Source organism: Ptychodera flava, chromosome 13 (assembly GCF_041260155.1).
Source record: "Ptychodera flava strain L36383 chromosome 13, AS_Pfla_20210202, whole genome shotgun sequence".
In the NCBI taxonomy this organism is placed as follows: domain Eukaryota; kingdom Metazoa; phylum Hemichordata; class Enteropneusta; family Ptychoderidae; genus Ptychodera; species Ptychodera flava.
Window position 1 is genome coordinate 18,142,485 of NC_091940.1, and position 26,587 is coordinate 18,169,071.

The 26,587-nt window shown below is 40.4% G+C and overlaps 7 protein-coding genes across 9 annotated transcripts; 4 read left to right on the plus strand and 3 right to left on the minus strand.

The window, feature by feature from the left end:
* Positions 1-2,001: 2,001 nt before the first annotated feature.
* Positions 2,002-2,265, plus strand: LOC139147036 (histone H3, embryonic-like). The gene has a single exon (XM_070717888.1). It carries the CDS (start codon positions 2,002-2,004, stop codon positions 2,263-2,265), a length of 264 nt encoding a protein of 87 aa, XP_070573989.1.
* A 1,808-nt stretch (positions 2,266-4,073) lies between these two features.
* Positions 4,074-6,812, minus strand: LOC139147676 (uncharacterized). Its single transcript, XM_070718826.1, has 2 exons — positions 6,489-6,812; positions 4,074-4,887 (listed from the first exon to the last, which is right to left on the minus strand). Exons 1-2 carry the CDS (start codon positions 6,640-6,642, stop codon positions 4,661-4,663), a joined length of 381 nt encoding a protein of 126 aa, XP_070574927.1. The 5' UTR covers positions 6,643-6,812; the 3' UTR covers positions 4,074-4,660.
* A 2,640-nt stretch (positions 6,813-9,452) lies between these two features.
* On the plus strand, positions 9,453-10,864 carry LOC139147662 (histone H3). The gene has a single exon (XM_070718813.1). It carries the CDS (start codon positions 9,479-9,481, stop codon positions 9,887-9,889), a length of 411 nt encoding a protein of 136 aa, XP_070574914.1. The 5' UTR covers positions 9,453-9,478; the 3' UTR covers positions 9,890-10,864.
* Positions 10,865-11,432: 568 nt separating this feature from the next.
* LOC139147675 (uncharacterized) lies at positions 11,433-14,040 on the minus strand. Its single transcript, XM_070718825.1, has 2 exons — positions 13,751-14,040; positions 11,433-12,186 (listed from the first exon to the last, which is right to left on the minus strand). Exons 1-2 carry the CDS (start codon positions 13,902-13,904, stop codon positions 11,960-11,962), a joined length of 381 nt encoding a protein of 126 aa, XP_070574926.1. The 5' UTR covers positions 13,905-14,040; the 3' UTR covers positions 11,433-11,959.
* Positions 14,041-14,529: 489 nt separating this feature from the next.
* LOC139147672 (histone H3) lies at positions 14,530-18,044 on the plus strand. The gene has a single exon (XM_070718821.1). The coding sequence runs from the start codon at positions 15,739-15,741 to the stop codon at positions 16,147-16,149; it is 411 nt and encodes a 136-aa protein (XP_070574922.1). The 5' UTR covers positions 14,530-15,738; the 3' UTR covers positions 16,150-18,044.
* On the minus strand, positions 17,320-22,379 carry LOC139147673 (uncharacterized). 3 transcript variants are annotated; one of them, XM_070718823.1, is made up of 2 exons: positions 22,038-22,379; positions 17,320-18,200 (listed from the first exon to the last, which is right to left on the minus strand). In XM_070718823.1, the coding sequence occupies exons 1-2, from the start codon at positions 22,189-22,191 to the stop codon at positions 17,971-17,973; spliced, it is 384 nt and encodes a 127-aa protein (XP_070574924.1). In that variant the 5' UTR covers positions 22,192-22,379; the 3' UTR covers positions 17,320-17,970. The 3 variants fall into 3 exon arrangements, with proteins under 3 accessions (XP_070574924.1, XP_070574923.1, XP_070574925.1); XM_070718822.1 differs by lacking the exon at positions 22,038-22,379 and adding an exon at positions 19,163-19,516; XM_070718824.1 differs by lacking the exon at positions 17,320-18,200 and adding an exon at positions 19,681-21,488 and having other exon boundaries at positions 22,038-22,374.
* A 2,911-nt stretch (positions 22,380-25,290) lies between these two features.
* On the plus strand, positions 25,291-26,554 carry LOC139147664 (histone H3). The gene has a single exon (XM_070718815.1). The coding sequence runs from the start codon at positions 25,350-25,352 to the stop codon at positions 25,758-25,760; it is 411 nt and encodes a 136-aa protein (XP_070574916.1). The 5' UTR covers positions 25,291-25,349; the 3' UTR covers positions 25,761-26,554.
* The last annotated feature ends 33 nt before the right edge of the window (positions 26,555-26,587 follow it).

Sequence of the window (26,587 nt, forward strand, 5' to 3'; positions counted from 1 at the left end):
ACACAACCAATAAAATAACGGCTATCTTTCTTACATATTTTTTAATTATCAAGATAAAAAAGACAGGTCCAAAATGCAATGTTTTTTCTTTTGTTGGGGTTTGCGAATTAATCACATGTGAAATGCTATTCTAGCTGGCGTTCATGTTCCGCCAGGCTGTATTTAGCATAAAAAAGTCTAATATTGGTTTTTCATTCAACGAGGAATTGTCAACGAAGTGTTTAACAGTCACCCGACCTGATTAAAACCCGATGTAGTGATGGTCGGCCTTTTACGCTGAAGCTGGGCATGGAGGATCTCAAGAAAAAAGACCGTATGCCCCAAATACAATAGCTTAAAAGACCGACCAATCACTTCATCGGATTTCAATCAGTACACTCATTTTGATGACGTATTAATCAGTCCCCATTGTTACTAGCCCGATCCGCGGTTACCCTCGGAGTAGAGTAACCGTGCTCTATCTTGCTACTGTTAAGTTACAAAGTGACTGGGCAGTTTTTACATTACATCGGTTCTACGACTAACCTATAAGATTCAGCCGTGTGAGGGCGCTCCGCGGCTTCCGACATGCTGGATATGGCTGAATGGTTGAGTCCATCATACTCCCGCATACTTTGCCAGGTACATATTGGCTACCGGGTGATTTTGTTCATCGAGATTTAGTATGTCAGCAACGTGCGAGTGTGTTACGTCATAGAATGGATTCAGCACACACAGTGCTACCTGTATTGGTAAGACCGGTACCATGGAGGAAGGAAGGAATCCCTTCCGAACTTTATGGTCAAAGCATGAAGGAATTAATCTATAAACCTGAATTATACGCACTTTTTTATACGGTTGATGATTAATCGACTTCATGGAGACGGTTCAAGCATAGAGGAAGGTAGTAACTGTGATTAGATACATAACGGTAGCAATGTTGGCAGTTACAAATATAGTAAATTATTCACGTGACGAATATTTGTGAGTAAGTGTATTTATCGAAACGATTCCAAAACAGAGTTAGCTAATCTTGCCTCAATTTTGTAGACTACATACGTGAAAAAATAATAAATATGCATAGAACACCGACTCCTGTAAAGTTGTTGGTATTGCGACTGACTTGCAGTGTGGTTGCAAGGTTATATCTGATTGGTCGATTGTCACTATTCACAGCAACTTAGGGAGTTTATTTGTATTATTACATTATAACGGTAAGATTTTGTCAACCAATTGGATAACAGCTAGCATCCAAGTCGCTACAAGTCGGTCCAAACATTGCGATAAAAGTCAACGCCGGAAAATCGAGTATTAACGGGTTGGCTAGGCACTGTTTCACACTTGCTGCCATATTTGCTTTTAGTACTTGTCGCCTAGCAATACACTAGGTAGAGGTCATAGTCTCATTTTGATGAAAAATTACTATATATAGTGAAAATTTCTATTTACCGTATTTGGTTAGCCATCCCCAGTGAATCAGAGCTATGCTCATGTTATTATTACGAATATCTTGTTTTTTTGACTAACGACTGTTCAGTTTACCAAAAAGCAACTTGACGAATTTAGGCCTAAATTGAAAACTTATAGAAACTTTGGAGTGCTACTATTCCAGAATTATATCAGCCAAATCGTCAGATGCCGATTTGGAATAAGTGCACGTTTCCCTTTCATTGTGTTATAACATCAGAACTAGTTTGCATATAGACAGAGTACACACTATGGCTATGTTTTATCATCTCTATGGGCTTCTTTAGTGTGAAATGTCGAATTTTCATGGCACTTGGTGAGAGAAGACTGTTGCATGACCACACGATAACTCTGATTTCTATGGGGTGAAGTGGGATCATCAAGCGTAATTAATAATGCATTCACGACCAATAGTCAGACAGCTTGGTGAAAGTGTGAAGTATCTTCTGTCCAATCAGCGATCAGTGCGCAAATTTTGACTCTATAAGTAGAGCTTGATCGTCGGAAACGTGTCTTTGTGAAGTTTCAGAGTAAAATACCAGCCTACCTACGAATATGGTACAAAGCAAGCAGACCGCTCGTAAGTCATCGCGTGAGCAGTTGGCGCAAGCCAACGGTGTTTGGAAGAAACCTCATCGTTACAGGCCCGGAGCCGTCGCTCGTCGTGAAATCCGTCGTTACCAGAAGACCACAGAAATTCCGACCCGTAAGCTCCCCTTCAAGAGATTGATCAACGGAGCCGCCAAGAGATCTAAACATGCCTCCATGATGCCAGAGGACATCAAACTTGCCCGTCGTATTCGAGGCGAGCGAGCTTGAGCAGTGTGCCTAGCACACACAAACCAGACGGCCCTTTTCAGGGCCAACACGTTTTCCAGAAAGAGAACTGCCGTATAGCTCTAATTTGTCCACGATCCCTTCGATGTTGCTTATCTCTCATGAATTAACAACTTTGGCAATTCGCGAGTTGAGTTCATTGTTCTGTCAGCATCCACTTTTCTTTCGTCACATGCAGTGCAGCGAAGGCATGTTTAATTGGTCTTCTTTCATGGTCTTCTTTCACATAATATTGCAGGGACCATCTTATGACGAGTATAGCACTGTCCAGTCATTCGCGTTCAAGCCAGGTTGTGCGTATTTGCATAAGATAAACAATAGTAATGCAAATACGCATAGCCTAGTGTGAACGTACGACGATGACGATGCCAATCTACTGTATTAAACTTCGAAAAATGAGGAACAAATGAAAGAGTTGCACAGAGTGAGTGGCACTGCTAGACCACCAACTCAAATTGATGCAGCAAAATGCATCACCGAAAATTTGCTAAACTGTCAGCCACTGGCTGGCAATGACGTCATGCCAAGAGAAAAAAAAATCACATTTCTTCAACCCGCGGTAAATTTAGGGACCGTCGTCGATCCCGTCGTAATTAAAGCTGACGCACGACAAACGTACTTCTTTCGTTTAGGGGGAGGGGGTAAAAGCTCATTTCGTTTTGTGTGCGTCAAAATCGCATAAGGATTTTCTATTGTTTTCGAAGTGCGACTTTGTAGCGAGAACGCAAAACTACCTTCGCGTTCATCGAGAACAGAATGACCACAAAATACCACAGTCCCCTGTGGTCTATTCCGCTCTGCGTCTATGCGCCCAATAGACGTGTGTACATATGCCCGGTTTTTCTCAGGCATATGTACACACGTCTATGGGGCGCATAGACGCAGAGCGGAATAGACCACAGGGGGCTGTACAAAATACGGAGACAGAAAAGACAACGAAAAGACATGAATGTGAAATAAAAACTTGTATGCATTTTCAACTTCAAAATATATGTGAAACATTTTTCTTACGTGCGAAATACATTAAAAATGTTCTGTATGAAAAAGTTAAACGCGTTAAGTGGAGGTTTATTAGTTAATGTGCCCTTCCGGTATTTCTTCATGGGCGTGCGGATCGGAGATGTGCGTGTGGGTTTGATTTCGCATAAGAACTTTTGTTTTGAGGGGGGAGGGGGTTTCAAGTAAAACGAAGGAATTACGTTTCTTGTGCATCAGCTTTTATTATCGACGGCCCGTTAATTATTGTATTCTAAAATTTACACGCAAAGTGATCTTACCATGTTTAATTTCATGCCGAGCAAGTCACAGACTCGAGCATTTCTCGAGGGTCTATGGGCAAGTCGAGCAAGTCCACGAAATGATATATATATATATATATATATATATATATATATATATATATATATATATATATATATATATATATATATATATATATATACCCGTTAATGCTTTTCGGCGACCTTGTGACTGATCTGTGATGACTATGCACTTTTTCATAGTGTTATTTAATTAAATTTCATTGTGTTAATTTCGGCGATGTCAAACTTTAAAGGGAAGTTCACCAAGACTGATTTCGACGTATGGTCGTTTTGGAGTTGCCATTTTCGTCTTTTATAACTCGCGCAATTTTTTTTTACAAAAATGGATAAAAATAGTATATATATATATATATATATATATATATATATATATATATATATATATATATATATATATATTTATATACATATATGTACACACACATATATGGCGTATATGACATGTATTATGGAAAAGCCCAATAATGATTTGATTAATTAATTTTAATTATTTATACACCAAAATGTAATTTGTCATCCGTATACGATAGGTGGATTTAATTCTATTAATTTACACAGATTGCAACTTAATTAATTCAACATCTAATGTGAACTGTTCTCACTTTTACGTTTGTGTACCAGGAATGTCTATCAGTCCGATTGGTAGAGAGTTTGCGACATTTATATTTTCAGACCACGATGATACTGATAAGAACGGCAATTGAATTGCTTACACTGGTTTATTTCAACACAGGTGTTTGTCAAAATCAACAACTAACAAGGTCAGTTCCACCTTAAATTACACCGCTACTTGCTATGCATCTGCATCGTCCGAGTCAAATAAACCAAAGGAAATGGCAAAGTTATTTCAAAGTTGTTTCAAATCGCTCTCTAACCGAAAAAGGCTCGAGATATGTAACGCACAACCATTCCAATATTTATTTATTTCTTCTGATTATTAAGTAGAGACGCAACTACGTTTTAAGATTCAAAGCCTGCTGCTGAATAAATGGCCAATTTTATTTGTGTGTAAAATCAAGCTTTAGAAGCGCATCCGAAACCTCTTCCCGGTGACATCAGTTGCTGTTCAAACATTTCAAATAAGTCAAGTAAACACCATCGACTTTCTTCCACACGACGAGATATTTCCCCCCTTTCCCCGGTGAACCATCTTCTTTGAAACGCACGTACTGTCCACTCTCAAAGGCTGTATCTCCATCGATGATACCGCCAACCTCATCAGTCGTGACTTTGAGCGTGGCCCATCCTGCTGCCTTCCCCGCATTCACCGCGTCTATGACATCTAGAGAAGTAACGGAAAGTTCACGTTGTAAGTGTATCGGCATTCGCCTCAAGACCGTTCATACATGTATGTCTTGTGCGTTACAGTGTTGTGCGCACTCCAAGCAGTCACGGTCGCTTCTGGCGCCCTAAAATATGCTAACTACACCGCTAGAACTTGCGAATTTTGGCGATCTGCGATTTCATATGTCGTTAATTGCTATAACAGAAATACGCACCCAGAAATTGAATGACGTTAACTTTTTCTCAAATTATTAACCATGATGTTAACAATTTCTGTTCGAAATCAAGATTAGAGTCCCACTAGCTGTAACTCTTGAAATTTGTTCACCTCAAAATATCTTCCTATTCTCTCCTTGTTTTCTGTGAATTCTACCCTCTGAAGGGATATCGGCTTTTACTGCGTTAGGAAACCACTCCTTTGTGAAACATTTGGCAAGTAAATTCAAATTTTAACGGTCATTTTGATTTCCCGCCATTTTCAAAAATTGGTAATATTACAAAGCAAACAGAACATACAATATCACAGTTGAAAACACTCACCCTATGCATTACATTGGACTACTCTGTGCAGTTTATGTGAAGATTTCAGTGCAGATATGCACAGTATCCACGACTTTTGCTTTTCCGCATGGGACTGCGATTCAATGTTTTGGCAAACATTTTATTACAGTGTAATCTTCATCCTGTTCAAAACTGTATATACAGTCCCAGAGGGTGGATAATAATAAGTGTATACACACACCTAAATTAGTACATTCTCACAAACTTATTTTGGCTTCAAAATAAAATCATTAATAAAAATAATCGTAAAAAGATACAGCTAGACTAAGTGGTGCTTTAAACTTCATGCAACTGAGCATATGGTATAGACTAAGTCTTCGGAGAAACAACTAACCTAAATTATAATACCGATACGTGGAGTTCAAAATGGCCGCCATGACCGTGTCAATTCTAAAATGGTCGATTTTCATAAACTAAGCCGGTGTTACAGTAATTTGTCGGCTTTTCCGAATTACACACAATCTTTGGTCAATCTTGATTTGCTTACCGATTCTGGATACCCGGTACCACCGCCGAACAGCAAAAATAGTGGTTCAAGGGATTGCCACATTCTATTTGTTTCTTGGACCTGGTATATTAATCGTTTTGCCCTGAATGATACTCATTATTGGACCAGTTTTGATGACATACTGTGTCTATGGCTCAGATACAGCCTTAAGATGCCATGATGAGGATTCAATGCAGATGATTCTGAGTAGTAGCTCTCATGAACGGGCAAAATATGTCTGTGTACTACAGTGATTAGTGAGCTTAAGGTGACTTTCAGGATGACCCGTCATACATTCCGTCCAGCCGAATCAAGCGTTACACACGTACCCTGACTGAGCCGAGTCGAAGGGAAACACGTATCGTTTCACTATTCAGTTCATGATCTACAAATAGTTCTCATACCTAATAATCGACAGTCTCCCTTCAACTGTTTGTGGCACGAGGTTAAAAATAAGAAAAAGCTTATTATAGTGACAATTGAAGTTTTGTTGTAGTCCGAAACAGAATGAACTGTAGGCTAATCTTTAGGGAAAACTCCTAAGCACCTACTTTGACGGCCTACGATCAACTTTGTTCCCGGATTCATGAACTGGCAGTCCTCCGTGAACAACTCCGAAACTCCCTTTGCGTCGCCAGCGTTGTAGAGCTCTTCGAGTTTGGTTTCTTGTGCCACGATGGCAGCTCTCAAACTGTTGTCGCCCATCGTTACTTGTTGTTTGTTGCAGCTTGCAAAGGTTATCGAGTAGACACTACAGTTTACTCTAAAGTGTTCACTTCTTTTCAGACCACAATTTAGACAGCGTTTTCCGATGCAAAAGCTGCCTCCCCGGTGTTCACGTCGTGGCGTATCAAGTGAGGTGTGTGCTATGTATATGGTTCAAATGCGGGGCAGCTCGGGCAAGGGTTCGCGAGGTCACACAAAGCACACCATGGTCTTATAAAGAGAGCGCCGACCCCAGTGCAGCATGCTGTTGCTTATCATACGTTGCTTATCGTTAGAAAGCACACCACAAAACTTGCACATGCACTAACCTTACAATATTCCTTGAACATTGGTGTTTTGTGTACACAGCTCAGAAACACTGTGAAATTCAGATAATCTGGAAAAAATCATTGCTGCTGACTCATAGTTATTGTTTTGACAAGTTGACAAATATAGTCCCCCTTTCACGATTCCTCTTTTATACAGGTATGTCTTTTACATAGGCGCATCAACCCCCGGGTCAATCTAGCTTCTACTGTCTATGTATAGGATAACAAATCAGTGACTGTCACACGTTCTCCGAGGAACCAGACTGTTTATAGTTTAAAATCATGCCGTTCTCATCTCATGCTCATTATAATTGTTTTGGACTCATTTAGGTGCTGGTAGAGAAACTTAATTGTTCATGGTAAAGGATACGACTGGACTATCTCAAGCTTATGCCAGTACTATCACAGGCAGTGGGGTAGCGTATCCGTGCTGCGAGCGAGTGTTTTATGTTACAGAAGGTGGGAATAACCTTACCACGGTGGCCCAAAACTACGTTTTCTCCGCATTTAAAGTCTGCGTCGCATTCAATCGTTTCTCTCTCACATATGTGTCCGCATTCAAAGTCATATAGATTCTGTTAGTATCTGAATTAACTTGATTGTAGTATCTGAATTATCTTGATTGTAGTTGTTGAAAATTGTTATATACATCAAAGATACTGTGATATAATATTATTGTAAATCAAAAATCATTTTTACTTCAGCAAATTCCTAATTTGCATATTAATGAATTTTCATAATTAGGAATATTTATCTGAATTGACTTGATCAAAATTGATGAAACTTGCTTTATACATTAAAGACACTACAATACAATGTTATTGAAAGTCATTAGGCATTTTCTCTTCAGCCAATTCCTAATTTGCATATTAAAAGAAATCTCCTAATTAGAGATATATCTCAGAATCAACTCGACCAAAGTTGACAAAAGTTGCTACATATATTGCAGATACCATGATACAACATTGTTGAAAATCATTAATCATTTTTACTTAAGCCAATTCCTAATTTACATATTTAATGACCTTTGCTTATTAGCGATATATACTGGATTTACTTGATCAAAGTTGGCAAAACATGCTATGTACATTGATGATTATACCAGGTTAAAACAATATCAAAAGTCATTTCACATTTTCATGTCAGCTAATTTATAATTTGCATGTCTAATGAGCTTTCACAGCTCGGCATATGTGGCTTGAAGACTTGGCCAACGGTAATTACACTTGCTATATAAAGTGGTGATACAATGACAGCAGTAAACGAACTTTGATATTTTTATTTCAGCTAATTACATATTTGTATACTTCATGACCTAATCGGCTGTGATTATTGTTCATTACGTTGATCATAATATTTTAAATGAAGTTGCAAACATGTTGCAAAGGTTAAAATTTACACATAATTGCAATATAATGAAACACGTGAGCATTTTCAGTTCATATCTGGTTAGGGTCTATGATCATGGCTATCTCATGTGGCTGCTATCATTACGTGCACTTGGTCAGGAGCGGATAAAATCATTCCAGCTTCAGAAACGTAAAATAAACCACAGTTTTGTGGAGGGACCGTGAATAAACAGGAGAAAAAACTAAGAAGTGTTTCAGAATGTGATCACGTCATCGGTTTTCATACGAGTCTGGAGGTCTACAGTGGTACGTCAACAAAAGGACTGAGTTAGACTTGGTTCAAGTCTGTGATTTTTGAATGTTTGAGTGGAGTGAACGCAATGATTTGTATTTTGCTTTAATGTGAAACGCGCGCGTGAGTGGAGTGGACGCGATGAGTGAGGTGAACGCTATACAGGGGAGTTTCACCCGGCAGAAACTAACTCACTATACTGCGCAGACTCAAAGGTAACGCATTCAATCGCTGTGAAAACCTGGCCTGCGCTACCAAATCCTGAATAGGTTTGTACGAAATAGGAGAGACACAAGAGAAACTATTATAAATGATTTATTTTTTTAAAATTCACCGACTTGAACCAAGTCTAGGACTGAGTATGAAACCATGTACTTGATGTTGTTTTAATATGATTCATTCTGTGTGTAGGTAACTATTATACAAATTTTCGATTCGATAATATCTCAATACGTACAGGTCAGCCGGAATACCAGTGTGTTGTAAACAGAATTTTCTTAGCCCATTACACGTGAAAGAGGAACCGTGCATAGACCCTCGAGAAAAACGGAGGGTCTATGTTTGAAGTTTAATAGGAATACACCACAATTGACACTGCAGTCAATCGATGTGGTCTAATAAATTCAACAAAGACAAGTATAGAGACAAGCAAACAGTGACTTTGTTGACAAGGGCGTGAAGTGGGATCATTGAGTGTAATTAATAATGCATTATTGGCCAATAGTCGAACAGATTGATGAAAGTGTGAAGCATCTTCTGTCCAATCAGCAATTGGCGCACAAGTTTTTAATGGTATAAATAGAGGTTCTACGGCTGCCTTACCACATTGTAAATTCTCAGTGCAGAAATCACTCCAGCAGACGAATATGGCACGTACCAAGCAGACCGCTCGCAAGTCTACCGGTGGTAAGGCTCCACGTAAACAGTTGGCCACCAAGGCAGCCCGTAAGAGTGCACCAGCCACCGGTGGTGTGAAGAAACCTCATCGTTACAGGCCCGGAACCGTCGCTCTTCGTGAAATCCGTCGTTACCAGAAGAGCACTGAGCTTCTGATCCGTAAACTTCCATTCCAACGTTTGGTCCGTGAAATCGCCCAGGATTTCAAGACAGATCTTCGATTCCAGAGCTCCGCTGTCATGGCTCTCCAAGAAGCCAGCGAAGCCTACTTGGTGGGTCTCTTCGAAGATACCAACCTGTGCGCCATCCACGCCAAGCGTGTCACCATCATGCCGAAGGACATCCAACTGGCCCGCCGTATCCGTGGCGAGCGTGCTTAGACAGTGTGCCCGGCACACACAAACCAAACGGCCCTTTTCAGGGCCACCACATTCTCCAAAAAGAGAACTACCGTAAATACCGAGATGCTCAGATGTCATCGTCTTACTGTTGTGTTACATGGCATCAGCAGGGAAGATTCTAATTTTTGTTCACAAAGGTTGAAATGAATAATTATGAAGGATGCTAACCTGTTTTCCATCGAATACTGAAAAAAATTAAACTTCTGAATCCTTGTACTTTTTTGACAAAAATCCCAAATCGCAGGTTTAATCTATGGTCTATATTAACGTTCCTGACAATGATAATGATTAAAGCCCCAATAGCTGCAAATTTTATGCATTATTTTCATGATTTTATTTTCAAACCAGATTTGGTTCGTTTAAATGTACTTACTGAAGGACGTGTATTGAAGTGATACTACTAGCTGATTTGGACCATGCCTACACGTTTTAACAGGTTTAATAATAAATGGGTGCCGCACCCATAAAATGGCGCCCCCACGGGAAAATACAAAAAACAGTATTTCCTGCACATATAAATCGTGATCATAACAGAAACAAACATGATGCCATTTACTTGAATGCACAACACACGATGGCTAACAGTTTGTTGTTGTAATCTTTATTTTCTCTGTCATATGATTAGTTTTTGAAAATGGCAGGAAATCTAAAATGACGTTAAAACCTTTGAATTTACATGCCATCCTCAACACTCATGGCAGCGTTATACACTTTTTCAGTCTCTAATGGGTCTTATTCAAAGAATACTCTTTGAAAACTAAGGATATTTTGAGATCGGTTTATTAAACATATGCAGCTATTGGGGCTTTAACAGCTGATAAAATTGCTCGAACCATAGACAGACAGTAGAGAAACTCTGTCGTCTGTTCTTTAACACAGAGATAAACAATAAAATAATGACAGTCGCTTGTCTTATATAGTTCCTTTTCCATTATAAAAATAAAAGGGACAAATTTATTTTGCATTATCTATTTTCATTCTAAAATAGCAGGGGGTTAAAACACTGACAATCAAAAACGTTATTAAAGTTACGATAAGCAAAATTAAAACAACTTCCATTCATAATGCAAGACGTTTATTGCCAAACAAAAAGTCTTTTTTTATATAGTACTTTAAGAACATATTAAATTTCACAAAATTAGACCCAGTCAGCAATTGGAAGCAAAGAAAAGACAGGAAATCGGTTGATTTGCATAAATTTACACTTTTTTCGAACCTAGCTTACGACTGCTTGGCGAGCTAAAAGGTGAACCCAATAACACAAGCGCCATCTCCATCATACAGTCATCACAGACCAGTCACGGCATTCACAGTAATACGTACATAAATACATGCATACATATATATATATATATATATATATATATATATATATATATATATATATATATATATATATATATATATATATATATATATATATATATATATATATATATATATATATATATATATATATATATATACACACATGTACACACACGTATTACGGAAAATCCAAATAATTATTTACACCAAAATGTAATTTGACAACCGTATATGTCAAGTGGATTTAATTCTATTAATTTACACAGCTTGCAACTTAATTCAACATCTTATGTGAATTGTTCTCGTCATTCCAATTGGTATACGTAGAGAGGTTGCGACATTTATTTTTTTCAGACCACGATGGTATTGATAAGAACGTCAATTAAGTCGCTTACACCAGTTTCTATCCATTACTATGTGTCTGTCGAAATCAACAACGAACAACGTCAGTTTCCACAAGAAATTACACCGCTTTATCTGCATCGTCCGAGTCAAATAAACCAAAGGAAATGGCAAAATTATTTCAAAGTTATTTCAAATCGCACTCTAACCGAAAAAGCCTCAAGATTTGTAACGCACAACCATTTCAATATTTATTTCTTTCTCCTGATGAAATAGAGAAGCAACTACTTTTTAAGATTCAAAGCCTACTGCTTAATAAATGTCCAATTTTACTTGTGTGTAAAATCAAGCTTTAGAAGCGCATCCGAAACCGGATCTAGTTACCTCTTCCCGGTGACATCAGTTGCTGTTCAAACATTTCAAAAAAGTCAAGTAAACACCGTCGACTTTCTTCCAGACAACGAGATATTTCCCTCGTTCCCCCGGTGAGCCATCTTCTTTGAAACACACGTACTGTCCACTCTCAAAGGCTGTATCTCCATCGACGATGACGCCAACCTCATCAGTCGTGAATTTGACCGTCGCCCATCCTGCTGCCTTCCCCGCATTCATCGCGTCTACGACATCTAGAGAAGCAACGGAAAGTTCACTTGTAGACCACCTTGAGACCATCATCCATACATACGTCTTGTGCGTGTCGTACGCACTCCAAGCAGTCGCTTGTGGCGCTCTAAAATATGCTGACTACACTGCTGGAACTTGCAAATTTTGGCGATCTGCGATTTCATATGTTGTAAATTGCTATAAGAGAAGTACGCGCCCAGAAATTGAATGACGTTAACTTTTTCTCAAACTATTAACCATGATGTTAACAATTTCTGTTCGAAATCAAGATTAGAGTCCCACTAGCTGTAACTCTTGAAATTTGTTCACCTCAAAATATCTTCCTATTCTCTCCTTGTTTTCTGTGAATTCTACCCTCTGAAGGGATATTGGCTTTTACTGCGTTAGGAAACCATTCCTTTGTGAAACAATTGGAAAGTAAATTCAAATTTTAATGGTCATTTTGATTTCCCGCCATTTTGCAAAAATTGGTAATATTACAAAGCAAACAGAACATACAATATCACAGTTGAAAACATTCACCCTATGCATTACATTGGACTACTCTGTGCAGTTTATGTGAAGATTTCAGTGCAGATATGCAAAGTATCCACGAAGTTTGCTTTTCCGCATGGGACTGCGATTTAATGTTTTGGCAAACATTTAATTACAGTTTAATCTTCATCCTGTTCAAAACTGTATATACGGTCCCAGAGGGTGGTTAATAATAAGAGTATACACACACCTAAATTAGTACATTCTCACAAACTTATTTTGGCTTCAAAATAAAATCATAAAAATAATCGTAAAAGATACAGCTAGCGGTGCTTTAAACTTCATGCCACTGAGCAAATGTGGTATAGACTAAGTCTTCGGAGAAACAACTAACCTAAATTATAATACCGATTCGTGGAGTTCAAAATGGCCGCCATGACTGTGTCAATTCTAAAATGTTCGATTTTCATAAATTAAGCCGGTGTTACAGTAATTTGTTGACTTTTTCCGAATTACACACAATCTTTGGTCAATCTTGTTTTGCTTACCGATTCTGGATACCCGGTACCACCGCCGAACAGCAAAAATAGTGGTTCAAGGGATTGCCATTTTCTATTTGTTTCTTGGACCTGGTATATTCTTTTGCCCTGAATGATACTGATTATTGGACCAGTTTTTATGGCATATCGTGTGTCTTGCCAAGATCAAGCCTTAGGATGCCATGATGAGGATTCTGTGCAGAGGAGTCTGCGCAGTAGCTCTCGTGAACAAGCAAAACATGTCTGCGTACTACAGTGATTAGTGAGCTTAAGGTGACTTTCAGGATGACCCGTCATACATTTCGTCCAGCCGAATAAAGCGTTACACACGTACCCCGACTGAGACAAGTCGAAGGGAAACACGTATCGTTACACTATTCAGTTCATGATCTACAAATAGTTCTCATACCTAATAATCGACAGTGTCCCTTCAACTGTCTGTGGTACGAGGATAAAAAGGAGAAAAAGCTTATCGTGACAATTGAAGTTTTGTTGTAGTCCGAAATAGAATGAACTGTAGGCTAATCTTTAGGGAAAACTCCCAAGCACCTACTTTGACGGCCTATGACCAACTTTGTTCCCGGATTCATGAACTGGCAGTCCTCCGTGAACAACTCCGAAACTCCCTTTGCGTCGCCAGCGTTGTAGAGCTCTTCAAGTCTGGTTTCTTGTGCCACAATGGCAGCTCTCAAACTGTTGTCGCCCATCGTTACTTGTTGTTCTTTGCAGCTTGCAAAAGATTATCGAGTAGACACTACTGTTTACTCCAACATGTTCAATTCTTTTCAGACCACAATTTAGACAGAGTTTTCCGATGCAAAAGCTGCCTCCGGGGTTCACGTCGTGGAGTATCACGTGATGTGTGTGCTGTAAATGTGGATTACATGCGGGCAGCTCGGGTAAGGGTTCGAGCGCCGACCCCAATGCAGCACACTATTGCCACAGAGTAATATTGCTATTGCTTATCATTACCGTTGTTTATCGTTAGAAAGCACACGACAAAACTTGCGCATGCACTAACCTTCAAATATTCATTGAACATGGGTATTTTGTGTACACCGCTCAGAAACACTGTGAAATTCAGATTATCCGGAAAAATTCATTGCCGCTGACTCAGAGTTATTGTTTGGACAAGTAGACAAATATAGTCCCCCTTTCACGATTCCTTTTTTTTTACAGGTATGTCTTTTACATAGGCGCATCAACCCCCGGGTCAATCTCGCTCGTACTGTCTATGTAGGATAACAAATCAGTGACTGTCACATGTTCTCCGAGGAACCAGACTGTTTAGAGTTTTAAATCATGCCGTTCTCATCTCATGCTCATTATAATTGTTTTGGACTCATTTTGGTGCTGATAGAGAAACTTAATTGTTCGTGGTCAAGTTTATGACTGGACTATCTCAAGGTTATGCCAGTACTATCACAGGCAGTGGGGTAGCGTATCCGTGCTGCGAGCGAGTGTTTTATGTTACGAATGCGGGAATAACCTTACAAAACCTGAAGAAAAACACAGCTTTCTCGTAGGATAATATGCCCTGCCCTTCCCTGTCGGTTTTAGCCACGTTGCCTTGCTTCTAATGAATGTCCGTTGATGTATCTACCGTCTATGATTTATGGAGTTACCCACGGTCCCTCCACGATTTTGTAGTGAGTTACCATACTGATAATTTCGAATTCGTTTACGAGCGAATAAGATTGAGGGCGCCCGTGAAGTAGCGGACAAGTAGCAATGTATGTTTTCATGCTCCATCCTACCACTGTCTTGTTCTCTGTTCACATACTCACAGTGTGTGGAGGGACTGTGACATACACAACACTGGCAATCGACAATGGTTTAAATTACCGGCCCTTAATAGACCCTTTTTAGGGTCCATAATTAAGGCCATCTCATAGTTGCTACCATTACCTGCACTCGGTCTGGCGCGGACAAAATCATTCCAGCTTCAGAAATGTAAAATAAACCACGGTTTTGTGGAGGGAATGTGAATAAACAGGAGAAAAAACTAAGATTACTGAAGTGTTTCATAATTTGATCATGTCATCGGTTTTCATACGAGTCTTGAGGTCTATAGTGGTGCGTCCACGGAAAGACTGGGTATGAAACCGTGTACCTGATGTTGTTTATGATTCATCTGTGTGTAGGTAACTATTCTTCAAATTTTCGATTCGATAATATCTCAGCACGTACAGTTAAGCCGGAATACCAGTGAGTTGTAAATAGAAATTTCTCAGCCCATCAGTAGATTTGGAAAAAGGAACACTAACTATGACTGATACTGCAGTTCATCGATGCGGTGGTCTGAGTTGAACAAAAACAAGTATAGAGACAAGCAAACACTGACTTTGTTGACAAGGGCGTGAAGTGGGATCATTGAGTGTCATTAATAATGCATTATTGGCCAATAGTCGAACAGATTGATAAAAGTGTGAAGCATCTTCTGTCCAATCAGCAATTGGCGCACAAGTTTTTAATGGTATAAATAGAGGTTCTGCTGTTGGCTTCAAATTGTAAATTCTCAGTACACTCTTGCAGACGAAGATGGCACGTACCAAGCAGACCGCTCGCAAGTCTACCGGTGGTAAGGCACCACGTAAACAGTTGGCCACCAAGGCAGCCCGTAAGAGTGCACCAGCCACCGGTGGTGTGAAGAAACCTCATCGTTACAGGCCCGGAACCGTCGCTCTTCGTGAAATCCGTCGTTACCAGAAGAGCACTGAGCTTCTGATCCGTAAACTTCCATTCCAGCGTCTGGTCCGTGAAATCGCCCAGGATTTCAAGACCGATCTTCGATTCCAGAGCTCCGCTGTCATGGCCCTGCAAGAAGCCAGCGAAGCCTACTTGGTGGGTCTCTTCGAAGATACCAACCTGTGCGCCATCCACGCCAAGCGTGTCACCATCATGCCGAAGGACATCCAACTGGCCCGCCGTATCCGTGGCGAGCGTGCTTAAACAGTGTGCCCGGCACACACAAACCAAACGGCCCTTTTCAGGGCCACCACATTTTCCAAAAAGAGAACTACCGTAAATACCGACATGCTCAGATGTCATCGTCTTACTGTTGTGTTTCATGGCATCAGCAGGGAAGATTCTAATTTTTGTTCACAAAGGCTGAAATGAATAATTATGAAGGATGCTAACTTATTTTCTATCGAATACTGGAAAAAATTAAACTTTTGTAATCCTTGTCTAGACAAAAAATCCCAAATCACAGGTTTAGTCACAGTCATTGCGCGTCTCACTGGACCGTGGGGGAAAAAAGTACCCCATACCATTAGCCCTTTTCATTTGGTAGGAGTCGGAGTTCGCGGGGTCTCATACTTGTCTTTATTCGAACAAATCTTTACGTTTCACAATCTACATACACGGTGAAAACTGCCATTCATCATGTAGAAAGGCTTTCATGTATTCATTATTCATTGTTAAGTTCTGAGAGGTCATGATGCCACCAACTTGGAGCACCCAAGAACGATTACGTAGTTACCAGCTTGCTGTCGATTCAGGCATAGTTTCTTGTGTGTTTCAAATCTCGTTGACTTCTCCGGCCTCTTTATTGCTATTTTTTATCCACCATCCGTCGGGCCGAACGCCCAATCACAGGAAGAGGTACCCATAACCCACAACCCCAGTGGATCAATGATGAGCAAAGTGCCTTGCTCATAGGCACAATTAAGCTAATAATAATTACTGTAATAACATAGTGCTCCGATTGCGTACAGCATTGTACCATGCAGCACGGCTGCTCTACCCCAACGGAGCTATGCGCCATGGAGACACTCAATATCGAAAATTCTATTGTGTGCCTATATACAGACAGTAATTATATAGATGGTAATTTACCGTCTATGGTCTTTTATCTTGACAATGATAATGATTAAGAGCTGATCAAAATGATCGAACCATAGACACACAGTAGAGAAACTCTTGCCGTCTGTTCTTTAACACAGAGATAAAAAATAAAATAATGACAGTCAAATGTCTTCTATACATTCTTTTCCATTATCAAAATAAAAAGGACAGGAAAAATATGCGAGGTAATTTACATATGGCGCGAGTATTTTTGAATAGCCATTTTGACATGTAATATCGAAATATCCGAATAACTTTATGTACACCAATATGTTATTTATCAACTATGGGTGGATTTAATTCTAGGAATTTACATAGGATTTGAGCAAAGTACGCTGTATTAGAGTGCACCCAAACTTAAATTTACCAACAATCACCATCCACTGCAATTGAGGTGCTTGTCAAAATCGACAAGCATCAGCAACGTCAGATTACACAAACAATTAAACCCGATTTCGCTCCGCCTCTGTATAGTCAAAACAAACCTAGAGAAACTGAGATTTTTTTTCACATCACCCTCACACGCGAAGCTTTTTTGGTACAACTTTGCAAAGCGCGAGGTTCGAAAGCGATCTTCTATAGCAGTAGGTTAGATAACAGTACATCCAATACGATGTTATGAAAGAGTTTGTCTTGTAAAAATCGCTGAATTTGAGTAAGGCTTGCATAAATCACTCAATTGCAGTTTGTCTTGTAAAAATCGCTCAAATGCAATTTGTCTTGCTTAAATCACAGAATTGGAGATAGCGATATAATGTAACACACAGCCATTTCAATGTGAATTGCTTTCTACCGATTAAGAGACGCGACTACTTTTTAGGTCCGAAGTCTACTGCAAAATAATGTCCAATTTTACTTGCGTAAAATCCAGCTTTAGCTAGAAACGCATCCAAATCCAGATCGAGTTCCCGCTACCCGCTCGCATCAGTTGCTGTTGAAACATTTCAAATAAATCAAGTAAACACCATCGACTTTCTTCCACACGACGAGATATTTCCCTCCTTCCCCCGGTGAACCATCTGCTTTGAAACGCACGTACTGTCCACTCTCAAAGGCTGTATCGCGGCCATCGACGATGTCGCCAACCTCATCAGTCGTGAGTTTGAGCGTGGCCCATCCTGCTGCCCTCGTCGCATTCACCGCGTCTACGACACCTAGGGGTGTAATGGAAAGTTAACGTTGTAAATGTAGCGGCATTCGTCATCGAGACCCTTAAAATGTCTTGTGCGTGTGAATGCGCTGTATGGTATCCCACATACCCAAAGTAGTCGCTTGAAACGCTGATACAGAAACGCTGACGTCACTGCCAGAACTTGCAAAATTTTAGCGATCTAGGATTTGATATATTTTTCGTAAATTCTTATAACAGAAGTAGGCGCGCAGACTAAACGGGATGTTGAAACTGTTTCTCAAACTATTAACAATTCCTGTTCGAAATCAAGTCTTAACTTCATGGGCCATTGAACAAAATGTGGTATAGACTAAGAGAAACAAATGACCCAAAATTTACCGATTCATGGCGTTCAAAGTGACCGCCATGACTGTATCAATTTTAAAATTTTCGATTTTCATCTTTTGGTCAATCTTGTTTTGTGTATGCGTACCCATCCTGGATAACTGGTACCACGGCCGAACAGCGAAAATAGTAGTTCAAGAAATTGTCATTTTCTATTTTTTTTCTTGGATCTAGTATAATAATTGCTTTGCCGTGAATGGTATACCGATAAGTGGACCAGTTTTGATGACATATTGGGTCCATGGCCAAGATCAAGCCTAAGGATGCCATGATGAGGATTCTGTACATAGGAGTCTGCGCAGTAGCTCTCATGAACGGGCAAAACATGTCTGTGTCCTACATTGATTAGTGAGCCTGCCAGGATGACCCTGTCATGAATTCCGTCCATCCGAATCAAATGTTTTACACCCTGACTGGGCTGGAGCAAAGTCTAAGGGAAACAGTTATCCTTCCACTATTCATTCATGATCTACCAATAGCTACCCTCGTATGAAGCTATAGAAACGGGAAAAAAGCTTATATTGACAATTGAAGTTCGGTGTAGTCCGAAATAGAATAAACTGTACGCTAATCGTTAGGGGAAAACTCCCAAGCACCTACTTTGACGGCCTACGACCAACTTTGTTCCCGGACTCATAAACTGGCAGTCCTCCGTGTACAACTCCGAAACTCCTTTTGCGTCGCCAGCGTTGTAGAGCTCTTCAAGTCTGGCTTCTTGTGCCACGATGGCAGCTCTCAAACTGTTGTCGCCCATCGTTACTTGTTGTTCGTTGCAGCTTGCAAAAGATTATCGAGTAGCCACTACTGTTTACTCCAAAGAGTTAACTTTTTTGCAGACCACAATTAAGACAGCCTTTTTCGATGCAAAACCTGCCTCCGGGGTTACGTGGAGAGACCGTGACGCCGGGAGTATCAAGTGAGATGTATACTGTGAAAGTGCTTCAAAGGCGGGGTAGCTCGGGCAAGGGTTTACTAGGACACAAAAAGCAAACCTGACACTTTTATAAGGAGTTGTCTGTGCATGAAGCAAATCTAGGTCACTTGTAAAAGGGAGCGACGACCTAAATGCAGCAAACTATTGCATATCGTTAGAAAGCACACGGCCAGAAGTGGACAAACGTTTCTAGCAAAGACCTTTATTTTTTCGTGCAACCGGGGTCAATTAACCATCGTGAATGCCTAACGTGTTCATCAAAACTTTCCTTACAAAGTTGTCAAAAAAAACGACAAGTAGTCACATCAGTGAAAACAATGACGTAGGACAAGAAATATAATTGTTTGTCCCTTAAAAAAATAAGTTGCAGTCTACAAGCATGCTATGATCTATTTGACCACAGAGCACTCCTTGATCTGACATAAAACATTTGTGTGCGTATTAAAATTACACAACCATGGCATTGGGAGAATACGTCCATAGTGAGACATGAACGTAACAGCAACACGATATTTTCATCATGGTTCAAATTAGAATTAGGGTATTAGGCTTAAGTGTCTTAATTTCTCCCACTGTCGATATCTGTCAAAGAACAAGTTGGAAATAAATCGTGTCATATGCAATACATACTGACTCTGAGTGCATATACAAATGAAACAAAGCTCCTATTGATGACAAGACTATCATTAGTGGAACTGCGATGCACATGCTATTGCTCGTATATAATTGCCAAAATATCAGGGCCACCACACTCTCCAAAAAGGGAACTACCGTATAACTTCAGATATTTTTTCTGTGCACATCTCACTGCTGTGTTATATAAACACGCTTAAATTTGGATTTTGTTTACAAGGTGTCAATCCATTATACGAAGGCTACTAAGTTGTATACTGACTCAATTTTAAATTAGGAAACCTCGTCGTTTTGTTAAAACCTTCTGTTCGCCGGTTTAGCCTAGTCCGAGTAACTGCGGTTTAGCTACTAAAATATTCTTGGGTTCTCCGAGCTATTAACGTACACCGGTTAAATTTGAGCAGCATCTCGATTCATTAAATCGTGTCTACACATACATACAGACAAAGGAAAAAAATCTCTAGTAATTTACATAGTATAGAAGCTAATGCCAAATTTATTTTGCGTCATCTATTCTCATTCTAAAATGGCAGGGGTTGAAACACTGGCTCTCAAAAAGTGATTAAAATTATTATAGGTAAAAATGAAATGACTACTATTGATGTACGAGCTTTATTGCCAAACAAAATACTCGTTTTGTTATAGTAGAACACAATGTGAAAATTTCAAATTTGACCCACGCAGAGTTGAGTTAAATTGTTTTGAAATTGGAAGAAAAGAAAAACCAGGAAATCTTTCGGGTGATTTGCATAAATTTAGATTTCTTTCTGACCCAACTTACGACTGCTTGACAATCTTAAAGGTGAATCCAACCAATATTGCAATCTCGGATTAACAGATTACTTAAAATAGAATGAGTCTTGCAAAAAAAGTGATTTTGAGCAAAATACGCTGTGTTACGCCTTCAATCATTATCCGCCGCACGGTGTTTGTCAAAATCAACCATTTTTAAAAATTCTAACATTCAGAATTACTGTCACAACGCCCTTTGTAAAAAAAGGTCTAGATAATGTAGCACACAGCCATTTCATTGTGTATAAAAAGACGCAACTACTTTTTCAGGTTCGAAGTCTACTGCAAAGTAATGTCGAATTTTAATTGTGTAAAATCCAGCTTCCAGGTACAGGTGACATCAGTTGCTGTTGAAACATTTCAAATAAATCAAGTAAACACCATCGACTTTCTTCCACACTATGAGATATTTCCCTTCTCCCCCGGGTGAACCATCTTCTTTGAAACGCGCGAACTGCCCTCTCTCAAAGGCTGTATCTCCATCGGCGATGCCGCCAACTTCAACAGTCGTGAGTTTGAGGGTGGCCCATCCCGCTGCCTTCCCCGCATTCACCGCGTCTACAACATCTAGAAAGGTAACGGAAATCGAAAGTTCATGTGGTGAATGCACCGGCATTCGCCATTGAGACCTTTCATTCATGTATGCAGTCTCGTTCGTGTAGATGAGGTCTGGTGTGTCGTACACACCCCAGTCAGTCGCTCACCCCTTTGGGTATTCTAACAGTTTTGCTAGTAAAAAACAAATTGAAAAAACTTGGATTGCACCAGAATGCACCATTGCACATATCAATTTTTCAAAATTTTCCACGCAAGATGTGGACACCCCTTCTGACACTCTCCCCCTCTGTCTCTCTCGTGTTCTCTCCTCGTAATTTCAAATTCTGTCCAGTCAGATATCCTAGTGATAAAACTGTCATGATTCCCATCCAAATAAAGCAATACTATATGGTTTGATACTGGTTATAGCAGTATTCATTCATGATCTACCAATATACCCTCTTACGATGATATAGAAACGGGATAAAAGCTTATAGTGACAATTGAAGTTTTGTTGTAGTCCGAAATACGATGAAGTGTTGGCTAATCTTTAGGGAAAACTCCCATGCAAGCACCTACTTTGACGGCCTATGACCAACTTTGTTCCCGGTCTCATGAACTGGCAGTCCTCCGTGTACAACTCCGAAACTCCTTTTGCGTCGCCAGCGTCGTAGAGCTCTTCATGTTTGGCTTCTTGTGCCACTATGGCAGCTCTCAAACTGTTGTCGCCCATAGTTACTTGAATTCGTTGCGGCTTGCAAAATACCAGCAAGTACGCACTACTGCTATTCCAAAGTGTTCACTTCTTTTCAGGCCACAATTTAGACAGCGTTTTTCGATCAAAACCTGCCTTTGGGGTTCACGTCGTGGCGTAACAAGTTAGATGTTTACTGTAAATGTGGTTCGATGGCGGGGCAGCTCGAGAAAGGGTTCGCGAGGTCAAACGAAGCACAGACAAGGAGTTGTCCAGTGCACAAAGCAAACCTGGATCATTTATAAAGAGAGCGACGACCGCAATGCAGCATACTATAATTGCGTATTAGAAAGTACACGGCCAGACGTGGGCAAACGTTTCGGGGAAAGGCAGTTTTTTTTTCGTGCAACAGAGATCAATTATCCATCGTTTATGCCTAACGTATTAATGAAAACTTTCCCTAAAGTTGTCAAAACTACGACAACTAGTCATGTCAGTGAAAAGAATCACACAATACAAGAAGTATAATTGTTTGTCCCTTTGCAGTCTACAAGCATGCTGTACCTGCTATAGACCGAAGAGATCTCCTTGACCAGACACAATACATTTGTGCATTTATGAAAGCACGTATTAACATACACCTCCATCAGTGGTTGTGTGTGCGTGTGTTGGTGGGTGTTGTTACGCCCATATTGAGACATGGTCATAACATCAACACGATATTTTCATCATGCTTCAATTTTGAAATAGGGTAGGCTTAAAGTGTCTTGATTTCTCCGACAGTCGATTTCTGTCAAAGAACGAGTTCGAAATAAATCGTGTCAGATGCAATATATACCGACTCAAAGTGCATATAGACAGTGAAACAAAGGTCCTATTTATGACAAGACTATCCATATATTCTCATGTTTGTCATCCTAATTGAGTGATATGCTTGTCAACCCGTTGGTGGAACTGTGAGATGCACTTGCTATTGCTCATGCATACTTGTCGTAAACTGGTCCAAATATCATATACTCGTCGCTGGGTGAGATGTAGTGCTTAATTAGTGTGGAAGAACTCGTGATCAAAGTTTCCCAATCCTCGAAATAACCATTGCTAAGCAAACTTGATGTAGTAACCGCAGTGTTTCGGTTCTTTGCGAATCGAATCTTCAATGTACGAGTCTCAGTGTTTTATGGATATCGTCAGGAGTTCATGTCATCAAACTAGAGATGAAACAGCTTCAATTGCGTGTAATACGGCGTATAATAGTCAATTTTATATTATTACACAGACATCGAAATCAACAGGCATTCCCGTCAACATAGACCAAGGGCAGACCATCGGATGACACGTGTATACACACGTATGTCAACGACCGCCGTTAGCTTGCCGTTAACATTAGCCATGGTTGAGAGCACTCGTAGCACAAGAAATAGATAACACGTAAACTTCTGTCAAGATTGCCTTCACAAGCTGAAACATTTTATCGTCACTTGGTTACTTTCTTTTTAAGGGGCCGTGGATAATTAAAGCATGCGCACGGTAAACGAAACTAAGTGTGTTTGGCCTCGACCCCCCCCCCCCCCCTTAAACGAAAGTTTGGAAGTGCGAAAATCCAACCCAGCCTCATTCTATATCATACCAACAATCTGTAATTACGTGGCTATGAATATACGGTGCTTTCAATCGGGTTCGGACCCACAACATACAGCATCCAGTCACCTAGTGGAGACGCAAGCGACAGTAATACTCGGCCAAATCACGCATCACGCACACGCTCCCACCACCACTCGCATACCCCCTCAAAATCAATCTTTGTTCAGCGCCAACTCGACAATGACGCAATGTATCCAAATCGTTGTTATACGTTATTTTACACCGTGCACCATAGACCCCCCCCCCCCCACGTTTTTGGAGGGCCTATGCGTGCACTGAACCACATGTATGTCAAAAGAATGGTGTAGCGCACGTGCCGCACTGGCCTGGTACACGCAAAACAGTATAGCGCGATATTTTGCGATGCAGTTTAACGTGGAGCGTGATGTAGATATGAAAACATGTAGTGCGATTTTTGCGCACGGTAATCGAAATACAGCAAAACCCCCCTCCCCCCTAAACGCAGAAGTTACGTTTGCCGCGCGTGTGTTTTAATTATCCACGGCCCCTAAGTGAGTGCATTGCTATTCAAGGTAGGCTGGTATCCTTTCAGCGAGGCTGTGCCAATATTCTGGCAGTCGGCTTTTTGGATCACAAGAAGTGGATAACTCAGTGACAAGCGTATGTCAAGATGGTCTTTCCAGTTGAAACATGTTATCATAACTTGAAACTATCTCGTTTAGTCAAAGCTTGTTATCAAATTCTTTGAAAAGAGATAAACCTTCAAGTTTTTGTTAGAAATCGACGATTGGAGATTTTCCACAGCTCTTACACAAAGAGACAATTGCTTGCACAGCAGCTATTGATGCGGTATAAGGTAAATCCGGTAATTAAATTCAATACGTGTTAATGTGCTGCAATAAGTGTTAACATTGAGCAAAAGGGTCTTTCGGCTCGACTCTCTGAGAGCAAAAGTACATGGATACTCTGCTCCACACTTTAGGAACCGACTAACCCATGAGATTTGCTGTGCTACAAACTGGAAAGCCTCGTTTAAAAGTAAAACATACTTCTTTCTGTGAACTTTTTCTGATTTACATTGTTCAGCGCCAGCGAGCATCCCTGATGGACACTTGGCGCTATAAAAATGTAATGTTATGTTATGGGTGTTATTATTGCGTGTGGCCATGGAGTGTGACACAAGACGACATGGAAGAACTTCCATGGAGTAACATACTCTGAAATGATTGATGAGGACACAGTCCCTCATGGTAATATTTCATTTTAACGGCCCGAAAAGTCGCTGTTCCATGGTACTGTGATAAGAAACAGTGAGTCCCACCACACACGTGGGTCGAGGGACTGTGGATAAGACAAGGCTACTGCATAGACAACGATAGCTTCGTTGTCTAGGCTGTGAAGATGGATCATCGACTTGTAATTAATAATGCATTATTGACCAATAGTCAAACAGATTGGTTAAGTGCGAAGTATCTTCTGTCCAATCAGCGTTTCTTATGCCAACTTTAAATTGTATAAATCGGGCCCACTCGACTCCTTACAACAAAATCTTCGCAAACTTTTCTGCAAGATCACTACTTTACCTACAGACGAATATGGCACGTACCAAGCAAACAGCACGTAAGTCTACCGGTGGTAAGGCACCACGTAAGCAGTTGGCCACCAAGGCAGCCCGTAAGAGTGCACCAGCCACCGGTGGTGTGAAGAAACCTCATCGTTACAGGCCCGGAACCGTCGCTCTTCGTGAAATCCGTCGTTACCAGAAGAGCACCGAGCTTCTGATCCGTAAACTTCCATTCCAACGTCTGGTCCGTGAAATCGCCCAGGACTTCAAAACCGACCTACGTTTCCAGAGCTCCGCCGTCATGGCTCTGCAAGAAGCCAGCGAAGCCTATCTGGTGGGTCTCTTCGAAGATACCAACCTGTGCGCCATCCACGCCAAGCGTGTCACCATCATGCCTAAAGACATCCAACTAGCCCGCCGTATCCGTGGCGAGCGTGCCTAAACTGTGTGCTATGTGTATAGCATACACATACCAAACGGCCCTTTTCAGGGCCACCACACTCTCCAAAAAGAGAACTACCGTAACAAGTCACACGTTTCGGTGCATAATCATACTGCTATGTTGCATGGCAAAATATACAGTAGAAGCGACACGATGCTGCAATACGCTTTTGCAAAGAAAAGGTGTCAGTGAATATTTAGAAAATAAATCAAAATAACAACAGTTTCTCTTGTGTCTCTTCTATTTCATGCACACCTATTTGATCTTTGGCAGCCCAGGTCAAGTTTTCCTAACGATCGAAAGAGTAACCTTTGATTCTGCGCAGTAGTTAGATTTCGATTGAAACTCCTGTATCGCGTTCATCTCACTCATCACGCTCAACCCCACTCTACACGTTACGTATGAAAACAGAACACAAACCACCGCGTTCACCCCACGAGCACGTTTACAAATCACAGAATTGAACCAACTCTACGCGAAGCCTAGAACCAATGTGCTCAGGCCATCGTATTTATGAATGATACATTTATACATTTACAATCATAGATTTTGGTCTTGCATCAGGGTCTATGTTACAGTTTGCCAATAAAGTTTGCTTTTCACGTTAAACTTAGACTATTGATTTTGTAAGAAAACGAAAAATTTTACCAAAATCGATACATTTGGCAGATAGTATATCTTTTTGCTATAGAGACGCATGTAAATCATACCTTAGGATATGGGTTAATGACCCTGAAAGTATGCTCACATTTCTTGTGTATGTCAACACTCTAATATATCATATTTGGATCTAAGGGTATACCAGTCGTATCTTAGGTCACATTCAG

Bases quoted from the DNA above. Each gene is read 5' to 3' on its own strand.
- LOC139147036 (XM_070717888.1), top strand. From the start codon at position 2,002: ATGGTACAAAGCAAGCAGACCGCTCGTAAGTCATCGCGTGAGCAGTTG.
- LOC139147676 (XM_070718826.1), bottom strand. From the start codon at position 6,642: ATGGGCGACAACAGTTTGAGAGCTGCCATCGTGGCACAAGAAACCAAA. The intron at 4,888-6,488 runs GTAGGTGCTTAG...TTACTTCTCTAG, and splicing joins GTTGATCGTAGGCCGTCAAA to ATGTCATAGACGCGGTGAAT.
- LOC139147662 (XM_070718813.1), top strand. From the start codon at position 9,479: ATGGCACGTACCAAGCAGACCGCTCGCAAGTCTACCGGTGGTAAGGCT.
- LOC139147675 (XM_070718825.1), bottom strand. From the start codon at position 13,904: ATGGGCGACAACAGTTTGAGAGCTGCCATTGTGGCACAAGAAACCAGA. The intron at 12,187-13,750 runs GTAGGTGCTTGG...TTGCTTCTCTAG, and splicing joins GTTGGTCATAGGCCGTCAAA to ATGTCGTAGACGCGATGAAT.
- LOC139147672 (XM_070718821.1), top strand. From the start codon at position 15,739: ATGGCACGTACCAAGCAGACCGCTCGCAAGTCTACCGGTGGTAAGGCA.
- LOC139147673 (XM_070718823.1), bottom strand. From the start codon at position 22,191: ATGGGCGACAACAGTTTGAGAGCTGCCATAGTGGCACAAGAAGCCAAA. The intron at 18,201-22,037 runs GTAGGTGCTTGC...TTACACCCCTAG, and splicing joins GTTGGTCATAGGCCGTCAAA to GTGTCGTAGACGCGGTGAAT.
- LOC139147664 (XM_070718815.1), top strand. From the start codon at position 25,350: ATGGCACGTACCAAGCAAACAGCACGTAAGTCTACCGGTGGTAAGGCA.